General features: G+C 56.5%; 6 protein-coding genes across 6 annotated transcripts; 3 read left to right on the top strand and 3 right to left on the bottom strand.

The window, feature by feature from the left end:
- The first annotated feature begins 1785 nt into the window (after window positions 1-1785).
- On the top strand, window positions 1786-3528 carry MYCTH_2306669 (uncharacterized protein). Its single transcript, XM_003664117.1, has one exon. It carries the CDS (start codon window positions 1922-1924, stop codon window positions 3431-3433), a length of 1512 nt encoding a protein of 503 aa, XP_003664165.1. The 5' UTR covers window positions 1786-1921; the 3' UTR covers window positions 3434-3528.
- Window positions 3529-4592: 1064 nt separating this feature from the next.
- On the bottom strand, window positions 4593-6316 carry MYCTH_2306666 (glycoside hydrolase family 43 protein). The gene is made up of 4 exons (XM_003664116.1): window positions 5648-6316; window positions 5429-5585; window positions 5344-5375; window positions 4593-5286 (listed from the first exon to the last, which is right to left on the bottom strand). Exons 1-4 carry the CDS (start codon window positions 6005-6007, stop codon window positions 4771-4773), a joined length of 1065 nt encoding a protein of 354 aa, XP_003664164.1. The 5' UTR covers window positions 6008-6316; the 3' UTR covers window positions 4593-4770.
- A 309-nt stretch (window positions 6317-6625) lies between these two features.
- MYCTH_52175 (uncharacterized protein) lies at window positions 6626-9001 on the bottom strand (the record flags this gene model as incomplete). Its single annotated transcript, XM_003664115.1, has 9 exons — window positions 6626-6849; window positions 6952-7164; window positions 7219-7562; window positions 7609-7976; window positions 8027-8072; window positions 8129-8387; window positions 8441-8546; window positions 8602-8728; window positions 8952-9001. The coding sequence occupies 9 exons, from the start codon at window positions 8999-9001 to the stop codon at window positions 6626-6628; spliced, it is 1737 nt and encodes a 578-aa protein (XP_003664163.1).
- A 684-nt stretch (window positions 9002-9685) lies between these two features.
- On the top strand, window positions 9686-11707 carry MYCTH_2306662 (uncharacterized protein). The gene is made up of 3 exons (XM_003664114.1): window positions 9686-10122; window positions 10195-11429; window positions 11491-11707. Exons 1-3 carry the CDS (start codon window positions 9892-9894, stop codon window positions 11660-11662), a joined length of 1638 nt encoding a protein of 545 aa, XP_003664162.1. The 5' UTR covers window positions 9686-9891; the 3' UTR covers window positions 11663-11707.
- A 214-nt stretch (window positions 11708-11921) lies between these two features.
- MYCTH_2064169 (glycoside hydrolase family 43 protein) lies at window positions 11922-14459 on the bottom strand (the record flags this gene model as incomplete). Its single annotated transcript, XM_003664113.1, has 11 exons — window positions 11922-12025; window positions 12136-12381; window positions 12448-12836; window positions 12952-13131; window positions 13209-13257; window positions 13310-13423; window positions 13481-13541; window positions 13605-13689; window positions 13747-13889; window positions 13999-14104; window positions 14167-14459. 11 exons carry the CDS (start codon window positions 14457-14459, stop codon window positions 11922-11924), a joined length of 1770 nt encoding a protein of 589 aa, XP_003664161.1.
- A 737-nt stretch (window positions 14460-15196) lies between these two features.
- On the top strand, window positions 15197-17011 carry MYCTH_2306658 (uncharacterized protein). Its single transcript, XM_003664112.1, has 2 exons — window positions 15197-16657; window positions 16960-17011. Exon 1 carries the CDS (start codon window positions 15324-15326, stop codon window positions 16440-16442), a length of 1119 nt encoding a protein of 372 aa, XP_003664160.1. The 5' UTR covers window positions 15197-15323; the 3' UTR covers window positions 16443-16657; window positions 16960-17011.
- The last annotated feature ends 1 nt before the right edge of the window (window position 17012 follows it).

Raw genomic sequence — 17012 nt, 5'->3', positions numbered from 1 at the left:
CAGCCAAGCACTTCCCGTCTGTCAGTCGACCACGGTGCGGGCGTTGGCACATTGACCCACCCCTGGTCCGCCCTGCGCTCCCTTTCCACACCCATTTCCATTCCCTGGTCGGGTGTTCTGTTGGCAGCAATGACGACTTTGGGTGCTGCCGTGCGGGACCCGTTGGAATCAAGCGCGACCGCAGTCCTCGCGGGTGTACTGCGTGGAGTTCGGCAAGCCCAGAACACTCCTCTCCACCGCGGCTCCGCGCCACCCATCGTCCTGCTTGGATCCCTGGTCCCTTTGGATGCGGAGGAGGCCCTTGACCTGCGAGACTTGGGTACCTCGGAGGGGAGAGGGGGGCGTTCATGGCAAGATTATCCGGATGTGGCCAAAGAAACGGTCGTCCTGGCAGCTCACCAAGACATCATCCTCCAGTCAATCATATCACTACTGGTAGTCATTTTTGTTATGAAGGTCTGCCCTTCCTCCAGGGTAGCCAACGGCACTGGATGGGTGGTATTCCGGGCTCCCCTGCCGTCCTCCTCGTCTCGACTCCTCCATAACATCGAGTTTCTGTGTGCACTCTACGCAGGAGCTTAGCATTCAGTTAGTTATACCTGGGCATTCGAGTATATCTGATCGACCTCCCTCCTCTAACCCCCGTCTGATCTTCGTTTTGCACCGGTCTGGAGAACGTCAACCCCAGTCTCCGAACCGAACCGGACCGCCCCCCCTGCCACGAGACGTCTTGTCGAGGACGAAAACGTTGGGCAATACACGTCAGACACGGCATTACATTTCTTACCTGGCCTGCCCAGTCCGTCGGAGTTGCACACTGCCATCCCATCTGCAACACCCTGGTGAAGCTGCAGCGGTGGGCTACTTCCTTGTCTTGGCCCCTGCTTACTGCCCCTCCTTGATACGTCGGGCGTTCAAAAGTCTATCTTGCCCCCCGGGCGGTCGCTCGGCTGCTCCGACTGCCGCTGCTTCGACAAACTTTAAAAGAATCTCATTTGTGTCAAGAACAAACTCTAAGTTGTCCTGCTTCAGGTCAACGCCTGCAGGGCCGTGTTCACAGGTCGCCACCCCTCCATTGGGAGCGCCCCTCTCTACTCTAGGAGGAAAGGCTTGGTACCGGTAGAGGGCCCTAGCGGGAAACAAGGAGGAAATACAGGAGCAGAGGGGGAAAAAAGCGAAACCTTTGAGAAACGGGGCTGGATAATAGGTTGTTTGGTTCGGCAACTGCACGGGTGGACAGAGCGGAAACGACACGCTCTGGGGACTTACACCTGGAATTCGCTGTTCGGCTCGATCATCACATAGTCCAGGCTTCTTTTCGACTATCTTACAGCTCGCGGAGGGCCTGCCGCAGCAGCGCAGCCTCCATTTCTTTACAGGCCACGACAGACTCCCGTCGCTCTGTGTTCTATCCCCCCCCCCCCCCCCCCGGGTCAACCTTTCCGCCCACAAAGATCGATGCCTCTGGGGACCAACGTGCGGTCGCAACTGCTGGACAGCGTCAACCGGCCTGCATCAGCTCCTGCTGCTGCGTGTTTCGGTGAGTTCTCCCCTCCGCGCCTGCGCTCCTTCGCGTCACGCCTTATTGCCCTCCACGCTCAGTTTTCCCGCTTGAACTGTGCACCTCCTTTCGCTCAGCTAACTGGGTAAAACTCGCAGAGCTTTTGCTAGTTACATCTCAACCACGAGGTATTAGTCCTCACTCAGTTAAGGCGCCAGACAACAGATTCGACCTCCTGGCGAGGACGGCAACACACACACACTTGCAGCGCCCGCCGGATCCGCCGCTTGCGCAGGACGCCTGGTAGCCTTTTAATCTGCATTCAATCTCGCGCCTGAGAACCTTAAATCAATATCCACACAATGATGTACACATTAGGGCAACGTGACTTCGAGTTGGCGGTACGGCAGCAGCCCAAGTATGCCTGCGTCGCCATTGGTAAGGGTAAAGGTAACCCTCCTCGCTGATGCCTCATTCTCCATTCCCCTGACCGGGACCCCCGATGCACTGACACAACGAGCAGAGAGAAAACCGATTGATCCGCCACCCATCGTGCAGCTCTTGGTCAACCCTAGGAAGGACCCGGCCAGGACCTTCCTCCAAAACCCGTACCTGATCCTTACCGCCAGGCTCATCCGCAAGGGTGACGAGGACAGTCAAGACGATCAATCGGCACCCAAGGAAAGCGACCTCACAGGTACCCTTGTTTCGTCGCTCTACAGCCTGAAAGACACCGACAATAGCCAAGGGGGTTTCTTCGTGTTTGGTGACTTGTCCGTGAGAAGGGTGGGCACCTACCGCCTCGCGTTCATTCTCTACGAGTTGCGACTGGCCGAGAAGGAGTGTTGGCTGCTGTCTCGCACCGTCTCGGACCCATTTGTCGTCTACGCGACCAAGACGTTCCCCGGGCTTGCCGAGTCCACCTTTCTCACGCGCTCATTTAGCGACCAAGGGGTGCGCCTCCGGCTCCGAAAGGACTCGCGCACCGTCTCGACAAAAAAACGCACCATCAGCCAGGCGGAGCAGATCCGCGCCTCCCAGGGGATACACGGCTACCTGCCGCATGACGCGAACCATGACCTTAGCCCCAACGGCCACTCTCCGCATCATCTCCGCCGCGTAGACTCCCTCCACGACCAAGCTCAGCTGGACCGCTCTCGCAGCTACTACTCCGAATCTCCCCAGATGCGCGCCGGCGAGTACGCCTCCAGCCCATACGGCTATACCCCCTACGACGACCAGAAGCCGCTTAAACGCGCCCGCATGGATGGCACCCCAGACAGCCCACACCTCTCAGGTGGCAGTGGCGGCGGTTATGAGACCGACGCATATCATACCTACACCCACCACCACCCCCATCCCCATTCGGGTCCGCGTACCGTCCCCGATCCTCTCGGCTCCATCTACCCTCTCACATCAACAATAACCACCAGCAGCAGCAGCAGCTACACCACCACCATCCCCTCCCAACCCGCCGTCCTTCCTCCCGTGCCCTCGCCCTACGGCTCCATGCCGCGCCTCGACACGACGCACCTCCCGCCGCACTCGCCGGCGGCCGCGGGGCCGGGCTCGGCAACGTCCACCTTCTTGCATGGAACTGCCGGAAGCGGCGGCGGCACAAGGAGGAGCCCCACAATCGGCGGCGGCGGCGCTGCTTATCCGTACCCGACACACCCAGGGCACGGCGGGCAGCAAGCCATGTTTGCCGCCGCCGCCGCCGCCGCAGTGTCGCAAGGGACGAGCTTGCCTTATCATCCGGCGGTGACGGCGCACGGAGGGGAGCATCACGTTGCTGCTGCTGCTGCTGCTGCTGCTGCTGCTGCCGCCGCCGCTGCCAATGCTCATCATCATCCACATCCCGGTGCTGCGGCAGGGTTGGGAATCGTCGGGGTTGGGGCCGGGCTAGGGGGGTTGGACTTGGACAGACCTTGAGCTGCAGAGATCGATGATTGAATGCACATGGATAAAAGAAACAACTTCAGAGAGAGAGAGAAGAAGGAGGGAAATTAAGAAAAGGGCAAGGAGCGAAAGAGGAAAAAAGGACAAGATCCAAGGTATTGTTAACCTTGAGGGTCGGAAGGGACCTTTCCGGAGGCGGTTATCGTTGCTGCTGGGTTACCAGTCAGTGCAGTGCTCGCCGGCCCTGCATGGCGGAAGAAAGGCCGATGGCCCTTCTTGGGGACTGAAACGGCACTCTCCTCCGTCTCACCGTGACACTATCTCGTTCATCTGCGAAAGTCTCGTTGGGCATTGATGTCCACCGCAGAACCGAAGGGAGGGGATGGACGACACAACGCGGTATCCAGCAATCAGAGCACCATTTCGCTCCATGGAGCCAGCTGCTGGCCCGGCCGATTCGATTGCGGCACGCGTGGTGGTTGAGTTCCTCGGTACTATTCATTCTTTCCTACCTCTCTCCCCTCTCCCCACCAAAACAGATCATCATACCTTCACCCTCGACATTTCATCGATCCTACTGTTGGCAGGTACAGACAAGGCATAGAGACTGGGTACTCAGAGTAATATCCCCGGAGTCGGACAGGTCGGGCCGGAATTTTGATTGGGCGGTTCCTATTATGCTTTCCCCCTTTCTTCCCTGACTTTCACATAAACACACACACCCATACACACCCACACATACATATGCACACACTCCCTTTTAGCCCCAGCAAAATAACTTTTGCCTCGGTCCCCTCTTCATATTCTTGCTCTCCTCTTTCGAACTGTGCTGCGGCTTACGAGGCTTTGACGGCGCCGATGTATGCGACGAGATACCCTGTTAATGTTGGAGTAGGAGGGGCTACCTGGCTTCGACGATCCTTTCAATAGCTGTTCTGGAGGCGTTGACTGGCCCAGTTTAGGTTGATAGTGATAATATCTGCTTTTATACTCGTATTTCCGGTCTGGTGGCATGAACAGATGAGATCCTGAGACAGTTTTTTGATGCCTTTTGTGGACCCAGTCCTGTGAGGTGCAAGAAGGTGCAAGTTGTCTTGCATTTTCTCATCCCTCTCTTGTCCGAGCCTGTCATGTTGCTGGTGGACAAGAACCTCAATCGAAGAAAGCTTCCCGCCTCCAGTATCCCGACGTTAGCGCCGTGTTGGACTGTTTGGGCCGCCCCTTTCTCACTTTCTCTCAAGTTCCGACCTGGGAAGCAACTTGGTCCACGGAAGCCTGTACCTTCGAGAACCCCTGAAGTAAATTTTGCATCTTAGCACCACCTCCCAACCCAGCCATATTCAAGCCAGACTACTTTCACACACCCGTCCCTAACCCCACCGCGCGTTTAACGTCTCATAAGCCGCTTGATCCACCGGCAACACACTCCCATGCCTCAAATTCGTTGGAAATGCCGACCTATCGCTTCCTGTCCATCCGCTGTTGCTGCCCGGATTGGTGCTCTCAAACGGCCTGTAACCGTCCTGCCCGTAAAAATCCAGCAGAAGGTGTGCTTTCCCCGGAGTTGTGTTGTCCCAGTACGCCGCCGGACCCTCTACGCCCTGCTGGATGATTGCCGAATCGCCGCCTGGCCTAGTCCACGTGCCGAAGAGCCCGGTGTCGGAGACCTCGACAAAGACTGTTTTACGTGTCTCGTCTTTCATGAACCGAAGGAAGGAGTTCGAGTCCGTGCCATTGATCGGGAGAATAGTCAAGTCGATGATATTAGTGGGGTTTTTGTCGATGAGGGTTTGCGGGGAGGTGAAGGTTTTGAAGTCGCTGGTGTAGGCGTAGCGGATGCGAATGTTGGAAGGAGAGCCGGTGTGGCTCGGGTCGGAGGTCGAGTACTACAGAAAGTCAGTGCGTGTTGCACCACGAGCACGATTCCCGTGATAGCTCCTCACGAATTTGGATGCCCAGTGAACCAGGTATTGGCCTATGACAGTCAGCTAGCTATGTTCATGGCGTGCCTGATGAGAAATGCCATACCTTTCGCGGGATCCCAGATTGCCTCTGGAGCCCAAACCATGCCGGCGGTGGCATCTTCCACCTCGACGAGTCTTTCGTTACCCCAGTTAATCAAGTCGGTGCTTTCCCACACAAAGATCCCTCTTGATCCGGTTCGCTGCGCCGCATCCCACGTTGTCTGTTCGAACGTCAGAACAAAGCGCAAAATGCATTTTCAACCTGCGCCTGGACCGAGCTCACCTTGCCAATGTCTAGATCTGTCCCGATGATGTACCACTTCTTGCCGGCTTCGCTTCCACCTCCTGGAATAATGGTCGGGTCTCGGACTCCCCCGGTGCCTTTCGTTGGCTTTATGATTGGCGAGCCTCCATTCAAGGCCCTGAAGGAGACAGGGTTGTTTCCATTGCTGAGATAAAAGTAGACGTACGGGTCAGCTCCGAGAAAGAAGACGCCCAAGTAACCAGCCAAGTTCGGGTCTGCCCGTGCAGCCACTTGACTACTATGGCCCGCAACGTCGACAGCAAGTCCAAAAACCAAACATGCCCATGGTGAGAACAGTGTCATGAAGGCACCCAGCGTTACAGATCTTAGCCTTGCCATTGTAAGGACTGTTTGCGCCGCCCCTGAAGGCACAGAACTGAGAAGCTAACGGTTGATGCTAAGACCCCAGGTGTTGAGGGAATAAAAGTTTCGGCGCGGAAGCGGGCCAATGCTGAATGGTGGCACTTTACATATATGTCTTCACAGCCTACCACGGCTCAGTCCAGCTAACGGCACAAGAGGGCATTGTCAGTTGGGGAGCAGCGTCCCCACCGTCGCTTGTGCAAAGTTGTGTTGCATCTAGGCTCAAACTGACTCCCGGCGTTGCTACATGCTGCTGGCTAATCTCGCGTTTTTATTTGAGCGCATATCGGCGAAAGAAACGAGCCTTGTTAGGTAGGGCGCTCTGGCGTAATAGCGTTTTGCTGTGTCTGGTTGGAGCCCGGGCATGGTGTTGCTGAACCAGGTTTACTCGTCTTGGCGAAGCCGGGCTCACGGCGGATTTGTGGAATAATTGTTATGGACGGTTTCGGGCCGGACAGTGTTGTTGTATTCGCAACCAGATCGAGGCCCACGTCCTGGGGTCCATTGCGGGGATCGGCAATTGATCGCCCGAGAGCGTTCACAAGTCAGGGAGCAGAAAGTAGCTGCTCTCTGTTGAAACCATATCAACTCAGCTCATGTTGATGGACCCCCAGAACTGGACGTTTGGGTCACCTCGAGACCGAGCTCGGGTTCTATTGTGGAGTGGTGATCGGTTGTTGACAGCAGCCGCACCTCCCCTCCGACTCTGCCCTTGGCGTTGTCGAGGACGGTTCGGAAGGCTTGCAGGCGAGTATCAAGGGCAAAGTCTGAAAGGGTCGAGTCTTGCGAATCTTGAAGGCTTGTAGGATCAACATCTGCTAAGCTTGCAAGCTCTTCGGCAGATCCAACGGTTTCGAAGTTGTCGACCTCCAGGACGTGAGAGCCCAGTACGACGTTGGTAGCAGATCGATGATAGTCACCTTCTAAAGGCGTCGATGGCTCTCTGTGGCGATCTGGTACTGACGCAGAAGATTGGGTGGAAAGGCCCGCATTGCTCACCGAGGCAGCGCTCTGGCTGTTCAAACTGACGGGAACGTCAAGATCATGTTTCTTAAACCGCTCTGTCATGGCTTGGTCGTGCCGAAATTCATCTCCAGAGCAATGCGGCGAAAAGAGTTGTTCGACTGTGATGCCTGATATCAGTGTCAGTGCTCGCTCATGGAGACGGATCCTGGCAAGACTGGTACCTTCACGCAACCACCGGGGGACATCGACCGTACAAGGCCACACATCCCTGGGCTTGAATTTACTAACAAAACGGCAGAGTTCTGGATAAGAAGAATGGCGGGAGTACGGGAACGTGATGATGTTCGGGAGCGGTTGGTACTGGTTTGTTGAAAGACGTTCGCTACGCATCTTGAGCTTGCTTGCTATTCCTTGCAGACCGTTGATGAGTTCTGTTTCGTTGCTATCCCGGAAGGCGGTACTCTTCAGTTCAATAGGGACCTTACGGCCGCTAGCGATAGCCCCGAGAAGGAACTGACCGAGCCGTTCGCGCAGATCGTTGGAGATACAATCGACATCGCCCAGCCTGTCAAGTCAGCTATGGAAGTCCTTCGTATAATACTTCAACTTACGCTTCCATGAGCGCCTTTACGTCACCCGGAGTGAGGTAGTCAAGCTCTGCTTCCCGCTCCAGATCCTGGGCCCCTCCCCCAACACCAACTTCTAGTACATCTTGACCGTCGGGAAGTCGGGTAATGATGGGACGGATCCAAACAACTGGATGATTTCTCACAGTGGAACAGTAATTGCCCTTTTCGCAACTGTGAATCCGGACAGTCTCATCGAGGGTCAGGCATCCGGAATGCTGGGTGTTGCCACACCTGAAACCAACCAATGCAGGTGCTTCAGGGGTGAGATGTGAAGAGGGCGCAAACTTGGCGTCAGAATGTGTCGCCACCAGTGAGCGGTACATGAGTAATTTGTACTCGTCAACGTGGACCTGGCAAGTCAGATGTACGGAAGATGACTTGAGAGAGAGCAATTGCGTACCTTAGAGCCTAGGGCTTTTGAGAGAGCGAGCCACACGTCTTCGTACCTGGCCAGGAGGTTGGAAAGCGAACTTGACGGTTCTAGCAATCGGGAAGAACCCACCCGTACGTCCAGGCCTGGAGATGAAAGATGGTGTCGCTAGGATATCTCGAGACTTTGCGAAGCAACTCGCTGATACCCTCGGATTTCGTGGGAAACTCAACATCATCTATGAAGGACGTGTCGAGATATATTGTGTCTATGGTTTTGAGTCCGGAAGAGTATTCGATCAGAGATGGCGATCGAGCAATCGCGTTGACAAACCATGGCTCGGCTCTAACATCTCCAGTGTAGAGGACGGCCTTGCCTTGGCCCTCGAACACTATGGGTCCAGCGTAAGTAGACGATTATCTTGGGCAAATATCGGATGCTTACAAAACATGACGGCACCTGGGCAATGATTGGCATCCAGCAAAGTGACCTGTAGATGATTTTCGGGCTCGAGTTCAAGAAGTGTTGGTGTATTCAGGGGTATGGGTTTCTGGATAGCGTAAGCGGTTGTATAGCGGCTTTTATCACGGTGTAATGGCACCCACAAACAGGTTCCTGAGATGGCGGTACTTTTGAACGCGTGCCTCCAAAATGCCCCTGGCATAGTTGATCCGGCAAGGGTACCTCTCAAGGCGCAGCAGCATCTCCTTGGTGGCGGCAGAACAGTAGACACTATGAACGAAGGTTAAACGTCCAGATCAGAACCACCATCAAGGAATAGAACCGCCTCCTACAATGGCGACCGAAGGGTCTCCAGGCCAGCAAGATGGTCGCTATGAATGTGGCTCAGGAAACATGCCAACGGCGGGCGAAGGTCTGGATGTGAGCGGAAGAAGTCGACTACTGCAGGTAAGTCTAAGAATTCCAAATGGAAAACTCTATGAAACTTCAAGACTTGCCTCGAATGTCGGGGAATTCGGCCACGAGGCCGTTGAATGTCGACATTGCAGACAAGGGGAGTTGGTGTTGGTCATCGGGAGACGAACCACAAATCTGGGAGAAATCTGGACTTTGTGGCTAATCGAGGATGGAAATTTTGACTCAATAAAATTGCAGCCGGCCATTGGAAAACTCCACCTAAGTCGTCTCTTGAATAGTGTAGGTAGTTGAGACAGATGAGGAAAGAGCCCCAGGCAGCAACGGGAGCGATGAAAGAGATCATGGGCACTTCCTGGTTGGGCCATGACCCACATTGAACTCTGAGCGCCAGCTGACTGAGGTTGTCTCAGGTCCCACCACTTCACAACCTTATTCTCATTGTTTCTCCGCTCCTCTATTTTCAATCCACTGGACACGCCTGTCTTGGCAGGTTCCGTGTTTTTTCTTCCAACGATGCTGCGTTCTGGACCATGAGAGAAGATCATCACGGTCAACGAGGAATCGCCGCCTTCGAAATCAGCACTGGTAACTCACAGAAGCTTGTCGTCTGTCACAAACATAGTTTAGAGAAGGCCTCTGAGCTTGATGAACATGACGACCGGGAGTCAAAGCACTGAAGTGTCAAGACAGGAGCAAAGGACGACACAACGGCGCGGCCCGAGCTCGATTGATTGGCGATGTGGATTGTGGAGTAGCGGCCCTACCTAGCCGTTAACCTTAGTCTTGGCGGGGAACCCTTGCATATCAGCGGCTGGTCCCTTCGAGTTTCACATTCGCCCCGTTTGCTCCAGGACGAGAGGCGCCAGAGGTTATTCAGCATGGCTCAGCCTCATCCCATTAGTGATCCCAAATATGGTGGATGTAACGCGTGCTGGCTCGACCAAAAAGCCTGTCAAACTCGCCATTTCCGCATTGGTTGAACATCAAGTATTCCCAGGCAATCGTCCATGTTGATCATGGCGTCAATAATTAGTTCCCAAGTGATCGAATCACTGACCCCGGGCCGATTCATCGCGGCCCTTATTCTCCTCACCATCAGCTCCTTCGTCGTCGACTTCGCACGGAAGCCCCTCTATTCGAAGGCGCTTCCTCGAGTTGGGCCAGGCGGTAGCTTTCTAGGGACACTCAAGAGCTGGGCCTACTTCCTAACCCGTTATCACACCTGGGTCGCAGAGGGCTACGAGAAGGTGGATTTTCATTTTCCTTCCTTTCTTCCCTTTTCCTTTTCCTCTCCAGTTTGCAAGGCTGACTTCTCGTAGTACTCCAAACAAGGACGCGCCTTCGTGGTTCCCTCTGCCCCTTACCGCCCACAGGAGATTGTCATACCCCGTTCACAGGCAGCATGGATGCTCGAGCAACCCGACCGCGTGCTATCGACCAAGGAAGCGCATCGGGACACCCTGCACAACGACTACCAGTTCTTCGGGGTGGATGACGAGTTCCCTATCCGGACTATCCACAAGCACCTTGCACGCAACATCGCCTCTCTTATACCCGCCGTACAGGAGGAAGTCCACGCCGCGATTGACGATACTTTTGGGAAGGATGTTGAGAACTGGACATCTCTCAATCTATGGGAAGCTTGGTTAGGAATCATCCCGCGGGTGACCAACCGAATCCTTGTCGGCGCCCCGTTGTGCAGGAATCAGGAGTTCCTCGACTGTCAAGTCGGTTTCGCCAATGATGTGGTGCGCAACGGTTTCCTGCTGGACATGGTCCCGCACATCTTCCAGCCGCTTGTCGCCCCGTTTATTGTTCTTCCCAATTGGTGGCACTGGCGCAAATCCTACTCCCATGCTAGGCCCGTGATCGAACAACGGCTGTACGACTTGGAGCGTCAGGAGTCGGGCGACGACCCGGCCGGCGACGATTGGAAGGCGCCGGAGGACATGCTAACTTGGCTGATCCGGCAAGCCAAAGCGGAGGGTCTCACCAGCGAACTTAACCCGGAGATGCTTTCCAAGAGAATCCTCCCCGTGGAGTTCGCGGCGATACATACGACAGTCACGACGGGCTTCAACCTGATCCTCGATCTGCTGTCGTCGGACCCTTCGCTGGGATACATCGACACCATCCGAGAGGAAACGTCCCGCGTCTTCGCCGAAGAGAACGGCGCCTGGACCAAGCAGGGTCTCGCCCGCCTCCACCGCACCGACAGCGCCATCAAGGAGAGCATGCGCTTCAGCCACTTTGCCAGAGCGCTCACACACCGCAAGGTGGTCGCTCCCGAGGGCGTGACGAACCCGGTCGAGGGGTGGCATGCGCCGTACGGAGCGTTCCTGATGCTGGATCTGGCGGGGACGCACCGCGACCCGGAGCTGTACCCGGAGCCGGACAAGTACGATGCCTGGCGGTTCTCGCGCCAGAGAGAGGCCTACGAGGCGAAGTCGGCCGAGGAGAAGGGCGATGCCGAAGAGGCGATGCGGGTCAAGAAGTTGGGCATGGTTACCACGAGCGCGGAGTTTTTGGCCTTCAGCCACGGCAGGCACGCCTGGTGAGTGTCTTATTTATTATTGGGATCGGAAATTGGTTACCTTGACTGACGGCTGCATCAGCCCCGGGAGGTTCTTCGTTGCACACGAACTCAAGATGATCTTGGCCTATTTGGTGCAGAACTATGAGTTCAAACCGTTGGCCGAGAGGCCGAAGTCGATATGGATTGGGTCGAGTTTCATTCCTGAAGTACAGGCGAGGATCGAAGTGCGGAGGCGGAAGAGGCGTGTATGATCCCCTCTCTGACTGCACCGAGTAGGCCAACTTGACGACTAAACTGATGTATGATGGATGTCACGGTCTCTGTATTCTCTGGTTGTCCCACTATGGCCAAGGAGTTGTTGGGGGATTACTTGCGTGACAAGCTAAAGCGAGACTGCAGCCCATTGGAATCCGTATACTATTCTGTAACTTCCATGGACGCAGTTGCCGGGCACCGTACTTTTTTTTTTCCCGAATGGCGATACCAGCCCACAACTCCCCTTCCTTTTTTTCAATCCCTAAACTGCTCCAATGGTGTGTACCTCCAATCCGAAAAATACGCCGGCGTGGTTCCGTTGCCACCATTACTGGTCGCATAGATGCCCAGCAGCGTTCCTGCGTTCGGCGGGGAAAAAAAAAAGGAAATTTCAGGTCAATTAAAAAGCTCTGGCAATGGCGCTTACACGCTTCGCAAGGAAAACAGAAATAGGAGAGAGAGAACTCACCAGTAAAGCCCCAGCTAACGGCCTCGTTCGAAGCCTCCATGACCACCGTCCGCTCAGACCGTCTCCCGTCCGGCCCGACACGGAACGAGAAGTGAGTCGAATTACAAGCCCGGATCTCTAACACAAGCTTCCCGCCTCTCCAGGCCCGGGGTATCGGGTACACGACGGGCGCCGGGACGGGCACGTACGACTCGCCCCTGAACCGCACATGCGGGATCATCAAGTCTTGTCCGCCCTCTTCTTCCTCTTCGCCCGCCTCGCGCTCCTCCTCCTCGTCCGGACGACTACTACTACTACTAGTAGTAGTTGTACTACTACTCAGGCCCGGCAGCGAGGGCGCGGTGGCGGAGCCGCGAGGGAGCAGGACGACGCCCAGGTCGAGGTGGTGGTTCTGCGTCAGGAAGGCGGTCACGCCGGCCTCCTCCCCGGCGGTCCGCGGCGCGTAGTCGAGCGTGACGCTGTAGGTGAAGAGGGTGTGCTGCTGCCGGCGCGAGACGAAGGTCTGGTCGGCCCCCGCGTAGTTGCCGTTGAGGGCGGTCAGGTTCAGGCGGGACGGGGTCAGGCGGAGGGTGTTGGGGTGCCCGGGCGGGGACGGCGTGTAGGAGGACGGGTTCGGGTATCGCCAGTAGGTGAGGTGGGCCGGCAGGGGCGCCGAGCGGGGGAAGGTCAGGTGTTCCGGGTCGGGGGAGTTGACGTAGGGGCTGTGGGGAGAAGAGGGGAGGAGGAGGAGGGAAGGTGTTAGCGGTCGGCGGGGGATGGTCCGAGAGTTTTTTTTTTTGGGGGGGGGGGGGGGAGGCCGGAAAGAAAACGGCTTACCCGACTCCGCGAATGTCCTTCTGCGAAGGAGGCATCGGCCAGCCGCTCATCTTGCCAGATATGGGGGTGAAGGTTGGCCACTCGTCCTTCGGCCAGCTCACGGCTGTCATGACGGTCTCGCGGCCCATGGGGTAGTGAAGATATTCTGGACCGGAGCGGGTGGAGAGGGCGACTGCCCACCTTCAGGAGCACGATTAGCTTCAAAACGGCGAGAGACAAGAGATGTTGCCGAGACAAAGGTAAGAAATGTTTCTTACCAGTTCCCATGTCTGTCATGGAACAGGTCTGAATGCCCGACGGTTTGAACTATGACATGGTGAGCGCTATTGTATCAGGCACGAGTTGTGGTTGGTCTTACAGTAACTGGTCGTGTTGGCGTTGGTCAACACGGGGTTGTTTGGGTTGGACTCGTAAGGACTGGAGATTTTTCTCGACCGGGCCATGGTCACCATATGGTCGATGCCGGTCCCCCCTGGCTCGTGTCAGCATCGGCGGCACCAACAGTGTCCACAAGAAGGGTCTTGCTCACCTTCAGCAGCCAGCAAGTAGTACCACCCATCTTTGCGGTAGATGTGCGGCCCTTCAGGAGCCTAAACTCCCAGTTGTGTCAGGAGGGAATACGCCAGAGAGGAGGAAGTGTGCGAGAATCATACCATGCCGCCCGTTCCGTTCCAGATGATGCGCCACTCGCCGACGGCCCCCGTGTCGAGATCGACTTCGGCCTGCTGGATGTATGGGCTTGGGAAGGGTGAGCGCCAGAACAGATCCGGCGGGCGGCGATGTGGACGAGCTTACCCAACATGCCAAGCATGGGCGCCGGTGATGTACACCTTTCCATCTTCGTCCCAGAAAGGCTCCGTGTCGTAGCCAGTGAAGTTGAAGTGGACGGCCTTGGACCAGGACCTCGGATCATACGGATTCTTTGCCTTGAAGATAATCTAGAGCAAAAGGAGCCATCAGCCTTCGGGGATCCCTCCCCCTTTCCCAAAAAAAAAGAAGAAAAAAAAAAAAAAAACAGAGACAACAATAATCATGCGCCGCACGCACATTGTCCCATCTGGAAGCGTCCTCCTGCGGCCGGTCGTCGTCCACTAGTGTGGTGACCAACCAGAAGGTGTCGTCATGGAACCGGAGGGTGGGTGCCCAGATGCCGCTGTCGGACGTAAGGCCGTGTTCGTCAAGCACGCCTTCGGAGCGCCAGAGGCGGCAACATACCTGGTCGACCGGTTGGTCTCAGCGAGCCGGGGAAGCTGTTCCTTGCGATTCAGCACATGGCCGATCAACTTCCAGTTCTGCAGGTCCTTGCTGGCATGAATCGGGATGCCCGGGAAGGCGTTGAAGCTCGACGAGGCACAGAAGAAGGTGTGGTCACGCTCGGGCACGTAGATGCAGCTCGGATCGGGGTAGAAGCCGGGGAAGATGGGGTTGTAGAAGGTGGAATTCCGCCCGTGTCCCGGTGAAGCGGACACGCCCGCCAGGAGACCGAGCAGCAGAGAAGCGAAGAACATGGCTCCAGGTGACGCGGTTGTTCCTTGCCTTTGCGAGGCACCATGTTGGGAGAGCAGCAAAGTTCGACTTGGACAATTAATAAGTATTGCATACTGTAACTACTGCAACCTTCCCAAGGACCCGGTAGCTGCCCCGCGGACGGGAGAAAGAGGTTGCATTCCCGGATAAAGGGGAATAAACAGGGTACGGAGTAAGATGGCTGGCTAGGTACACTAGACTCCAGGGCGTACTTCGTGCTCCCGGGTGGAATTGACCCGAAGGTTTAGGCAACTGACTGCCGGTCACCGTCGTCCCTATGCCGATCTTGGTTTTTTTTTTTTTTCGAGCATGGCGTTGGACCCGTTAGCACTTCCTCTCGTGAGGAGAAGTTGGAGTTGGGGTTGCAAAAAGGAAGCTGCTGGTCACGATCGTGCAATCCTTCAATTGGTGGCAGGGTTAGGGTCAAACTTGGTTCAAGATGTGCTTATCATGGAGTCTGCAGTGGATTAAATTTCCTCGCAACCCCACTTTAGGCAAGTGTTTGCCACATGCAGCCAACGCGGTACCATCATCCCACACTGTATGTACGGATTACATCCATCCCTCTGTAACTCCGTGGTTGGCACCTGACGCAAAAGCTGGTGTACCGGCGACTCGGAAGTCTTCACGGAGCAGGTGCAGGCGCCGACCGCGCCTTCTTCTGGCCAGAGCCGCGCCAACACTTCGTGACAGACGCTCCTACCGTGTAAAAACGGCGACGACGAGGACGCCAACAACCATCTCCACCACCAACACCACCACCACCAAAAACACCACCATTTTTGCCAGCAAATCGCCGTCATCACCCTAAAGAGGCGCGGCGCGCCTATTCCCCCTCGGTCAAGATGCAAGGCTTCAACATGGGCCGGTACATCCCGCCCTCGGCGGCGGGCACCACCACGTCCGGCAACAGGCTGCACAAGAAACACCCGCTGGGCTCGCGCGCGTCCAAGCTGGCCAGCCACGGCATCCTGATCGTGCGCTTCGAGCTGCCCTTCGCCATCTGGTGCGCGCACTGCCCCCGGCCGACGACCATCGGCCAGGGCGTGCGCTTCAACGCCGAGAAGCGCCGCGCGGGAAGCTACTACACGACGCCCATCTGGTCCTTCAAGATCCGCCACGGCGCCTGCGGCGGCGAGATCGAGATCCGCACCGACCCCAAGAACAGCGAGTTCGTCGTCGTCTCCGGCGCCAGGAGGAGGGACTACGGCGCCGACCCGGAACGGGACGACAGCCTGGTCAAGTCCGACTTCGTGATCCCCACGCCGCGGGAGCGGGCCGAGCAGAGGGAGAGCGCCTTTGGGAAGCTGGAGAAGACCATCGCCGACCGGGAGCAGCTGGAGAGTGCCAACCAGAGGATCGGCGAGCTGTTGGAGGCGGCCGAGCGGCAGTGGGAGGATCCCTATGCGCTCAATCAGCGGCTGCGGAAGGCGTTCCGCGAGGGGAGGCACAAGCGGGAGAGAGAGGCGGCCAGGGCAGAGGAGCTGAAGGAAAGGTTGGGGCTGGGGATCGAATTGCTGCCGGAGACGGAGGAGGATGCCAGGAGGGCGAAGCTGGTGGACTTTGGGAGCGTCGACGTCGAGGGTAGTAGCGCCGGTGGGGTGGACAAGGCGCTGGCGAAACCGCTGTTTGACCGCGGACCGGACCGAACAGAGAAGGGGGAGGGTGTCGGCGGGCCGGCCAGAGGATCGAGGAGACTCAAGTCGGAGATCGAGGCCGCTCGAAGGCGGGACTACCTTGCCTCGGAGATCGTCAGCAACACTCGCGCAGCAAAGGACCCGTTTCTCGACTTCAGCAGCAGGGAGGGCACCCCCAAGGGACCCGTCCGGCTGCCTGGCCTCAAAAGGAAGAGGCCGGCTGAAGAGGCATCAGACACTCCACAAACCGCATCAGGCACGGGGGGTACGCCAAACAAGGTGGTTCCCACCACTGCTCTGGTCAACTACAACTCGGATTCGGAGTAATTAGGTGGCCGCTCTGGTACTCGATTTCACGACTGTATGACTGCTTCGGTGGACTTGGCTTATGGATAGATTATGATACCCCCGGGATAGAAATCGAATCATGATGGTATTACTGTGAAGCGGTGTAAAAACTATCTAACCCTGAGTGACTCGCATTCAACAAGGCAATTCCCTTGGACATTGCCCCTTGCCTAACGGCCAAAACCTGAACGATTCTACGACTCCCGTCTAATCAGTCGAGAGCCAACCTGTGCGGGCCGATCTCCTGTGCTGGCTCCCATTATCAAATGGGCAACCAACCAAACTACTAACCCCGCTCTTAAATAGCTGTGAAAATGGAAAATTGAACCTTCTACGCCAAATCACCCCTCAACCAGCCCTCTCACCCGGATACTCCATAGTAACGGAGAGGAGCGAAGCAAGCTAAGAACCAAGGCAACAAAATTCAAACCCGAACAGCCGAACGTAACTCCTCTCAAAAACGACGAAGCCGAATCCCTAAAATACGATGACGTACCCTTTCCTCCCTTCCTTCAGGATCACGCGAGTCCCCGCGCCTCGGCCAAACTA

The sequence above is a fragment of the Thermothelomyces thermophilus genome, chromosome 4 (genome assembly GCF_000226095.1).
Source record: "Thermothelomyces thermophilus ATCC 42464 chromosome 4, complete sequence".
In the NCBI taxonomy this organism is placed as follows: Eukaryota; Fungi; Ascomycota; class Sordariomycetes; order Sordariales; family Chaetomiaceae; genus Thermothelomyces; species Thermothelomyces thermophilus.
Note: the sequence above shows the minus strand (reverse complement) of the source record. Positions and strands in the feature narration are given on the sequence as shown.

What these genes read in the sequence shown, in the direction of transcription:
- MYCTH_2306669 (XM_003664117.1), top strand. Translation starts at nt 1,922, where the DNA reads ATGCCTGCGTCGCCATTGGTAAGGGTAAAGGTAACCCTCCTCGCTGAT.
- MYCTH_2306666 (XM_003664116.1), bottom strand. Translation starts at nt 6,007, where the DNA reads ATGGCAAGGCTAAGATCTGTAACGCTGGGTGCCTTCATGACACTGTTC. An exon ending in CAGATCTAGACATTGGCAAG is followed by an intron (nt 5,586 to 5,647) that starts GTGAGCTCGGTC and finishes ACGTTCGAACAG; the next exon opens with ACAACGTGGGATGCGGCGCA. An exon ending in AATCTGGGATCCCGCGAAAG is followed by an intron (nt 5,376 to 5,428) that starts GTATGGCATTTC and finishes TGACTGTCATAG; the next exon opens with GCCAATACCTGGTTCACTGG.
- MYCTH_2306662 (XM_003664114.1), top strand. Translation starts at nt 9,892, where the DNA reads ATGGCGTCAATAATTAGTTCCCAAGTGATCGAATCACTGACCCCGGGC. An exon ending in TCGCAGAGGGCTACGAGAAG is followed by an intron (nt 10,123 to 10,194) that starts GTGGATTTTCAT and finishes GACTTCTCGTAG; the next exon opens with TACTCCAAACAAGGACGCGC. An exon ending in AGCCACGGCAGGCACGCCTG is followed by an intron (nt 11,430 to 11,490) that starts GTGAGTGTCTTA and finishes CGGCTGCATCAG; the next exon opens with CCCCGGGAGGTTCTTCGTTG.
- MYCTH_2306658 (XM_003664112.1), top strand. Translation starts at nt 15,324, where the DNA reads ATGCAAGGCTTCAACATGGGCCGGTACATCCCGCCCTCGGCGGCGGGC.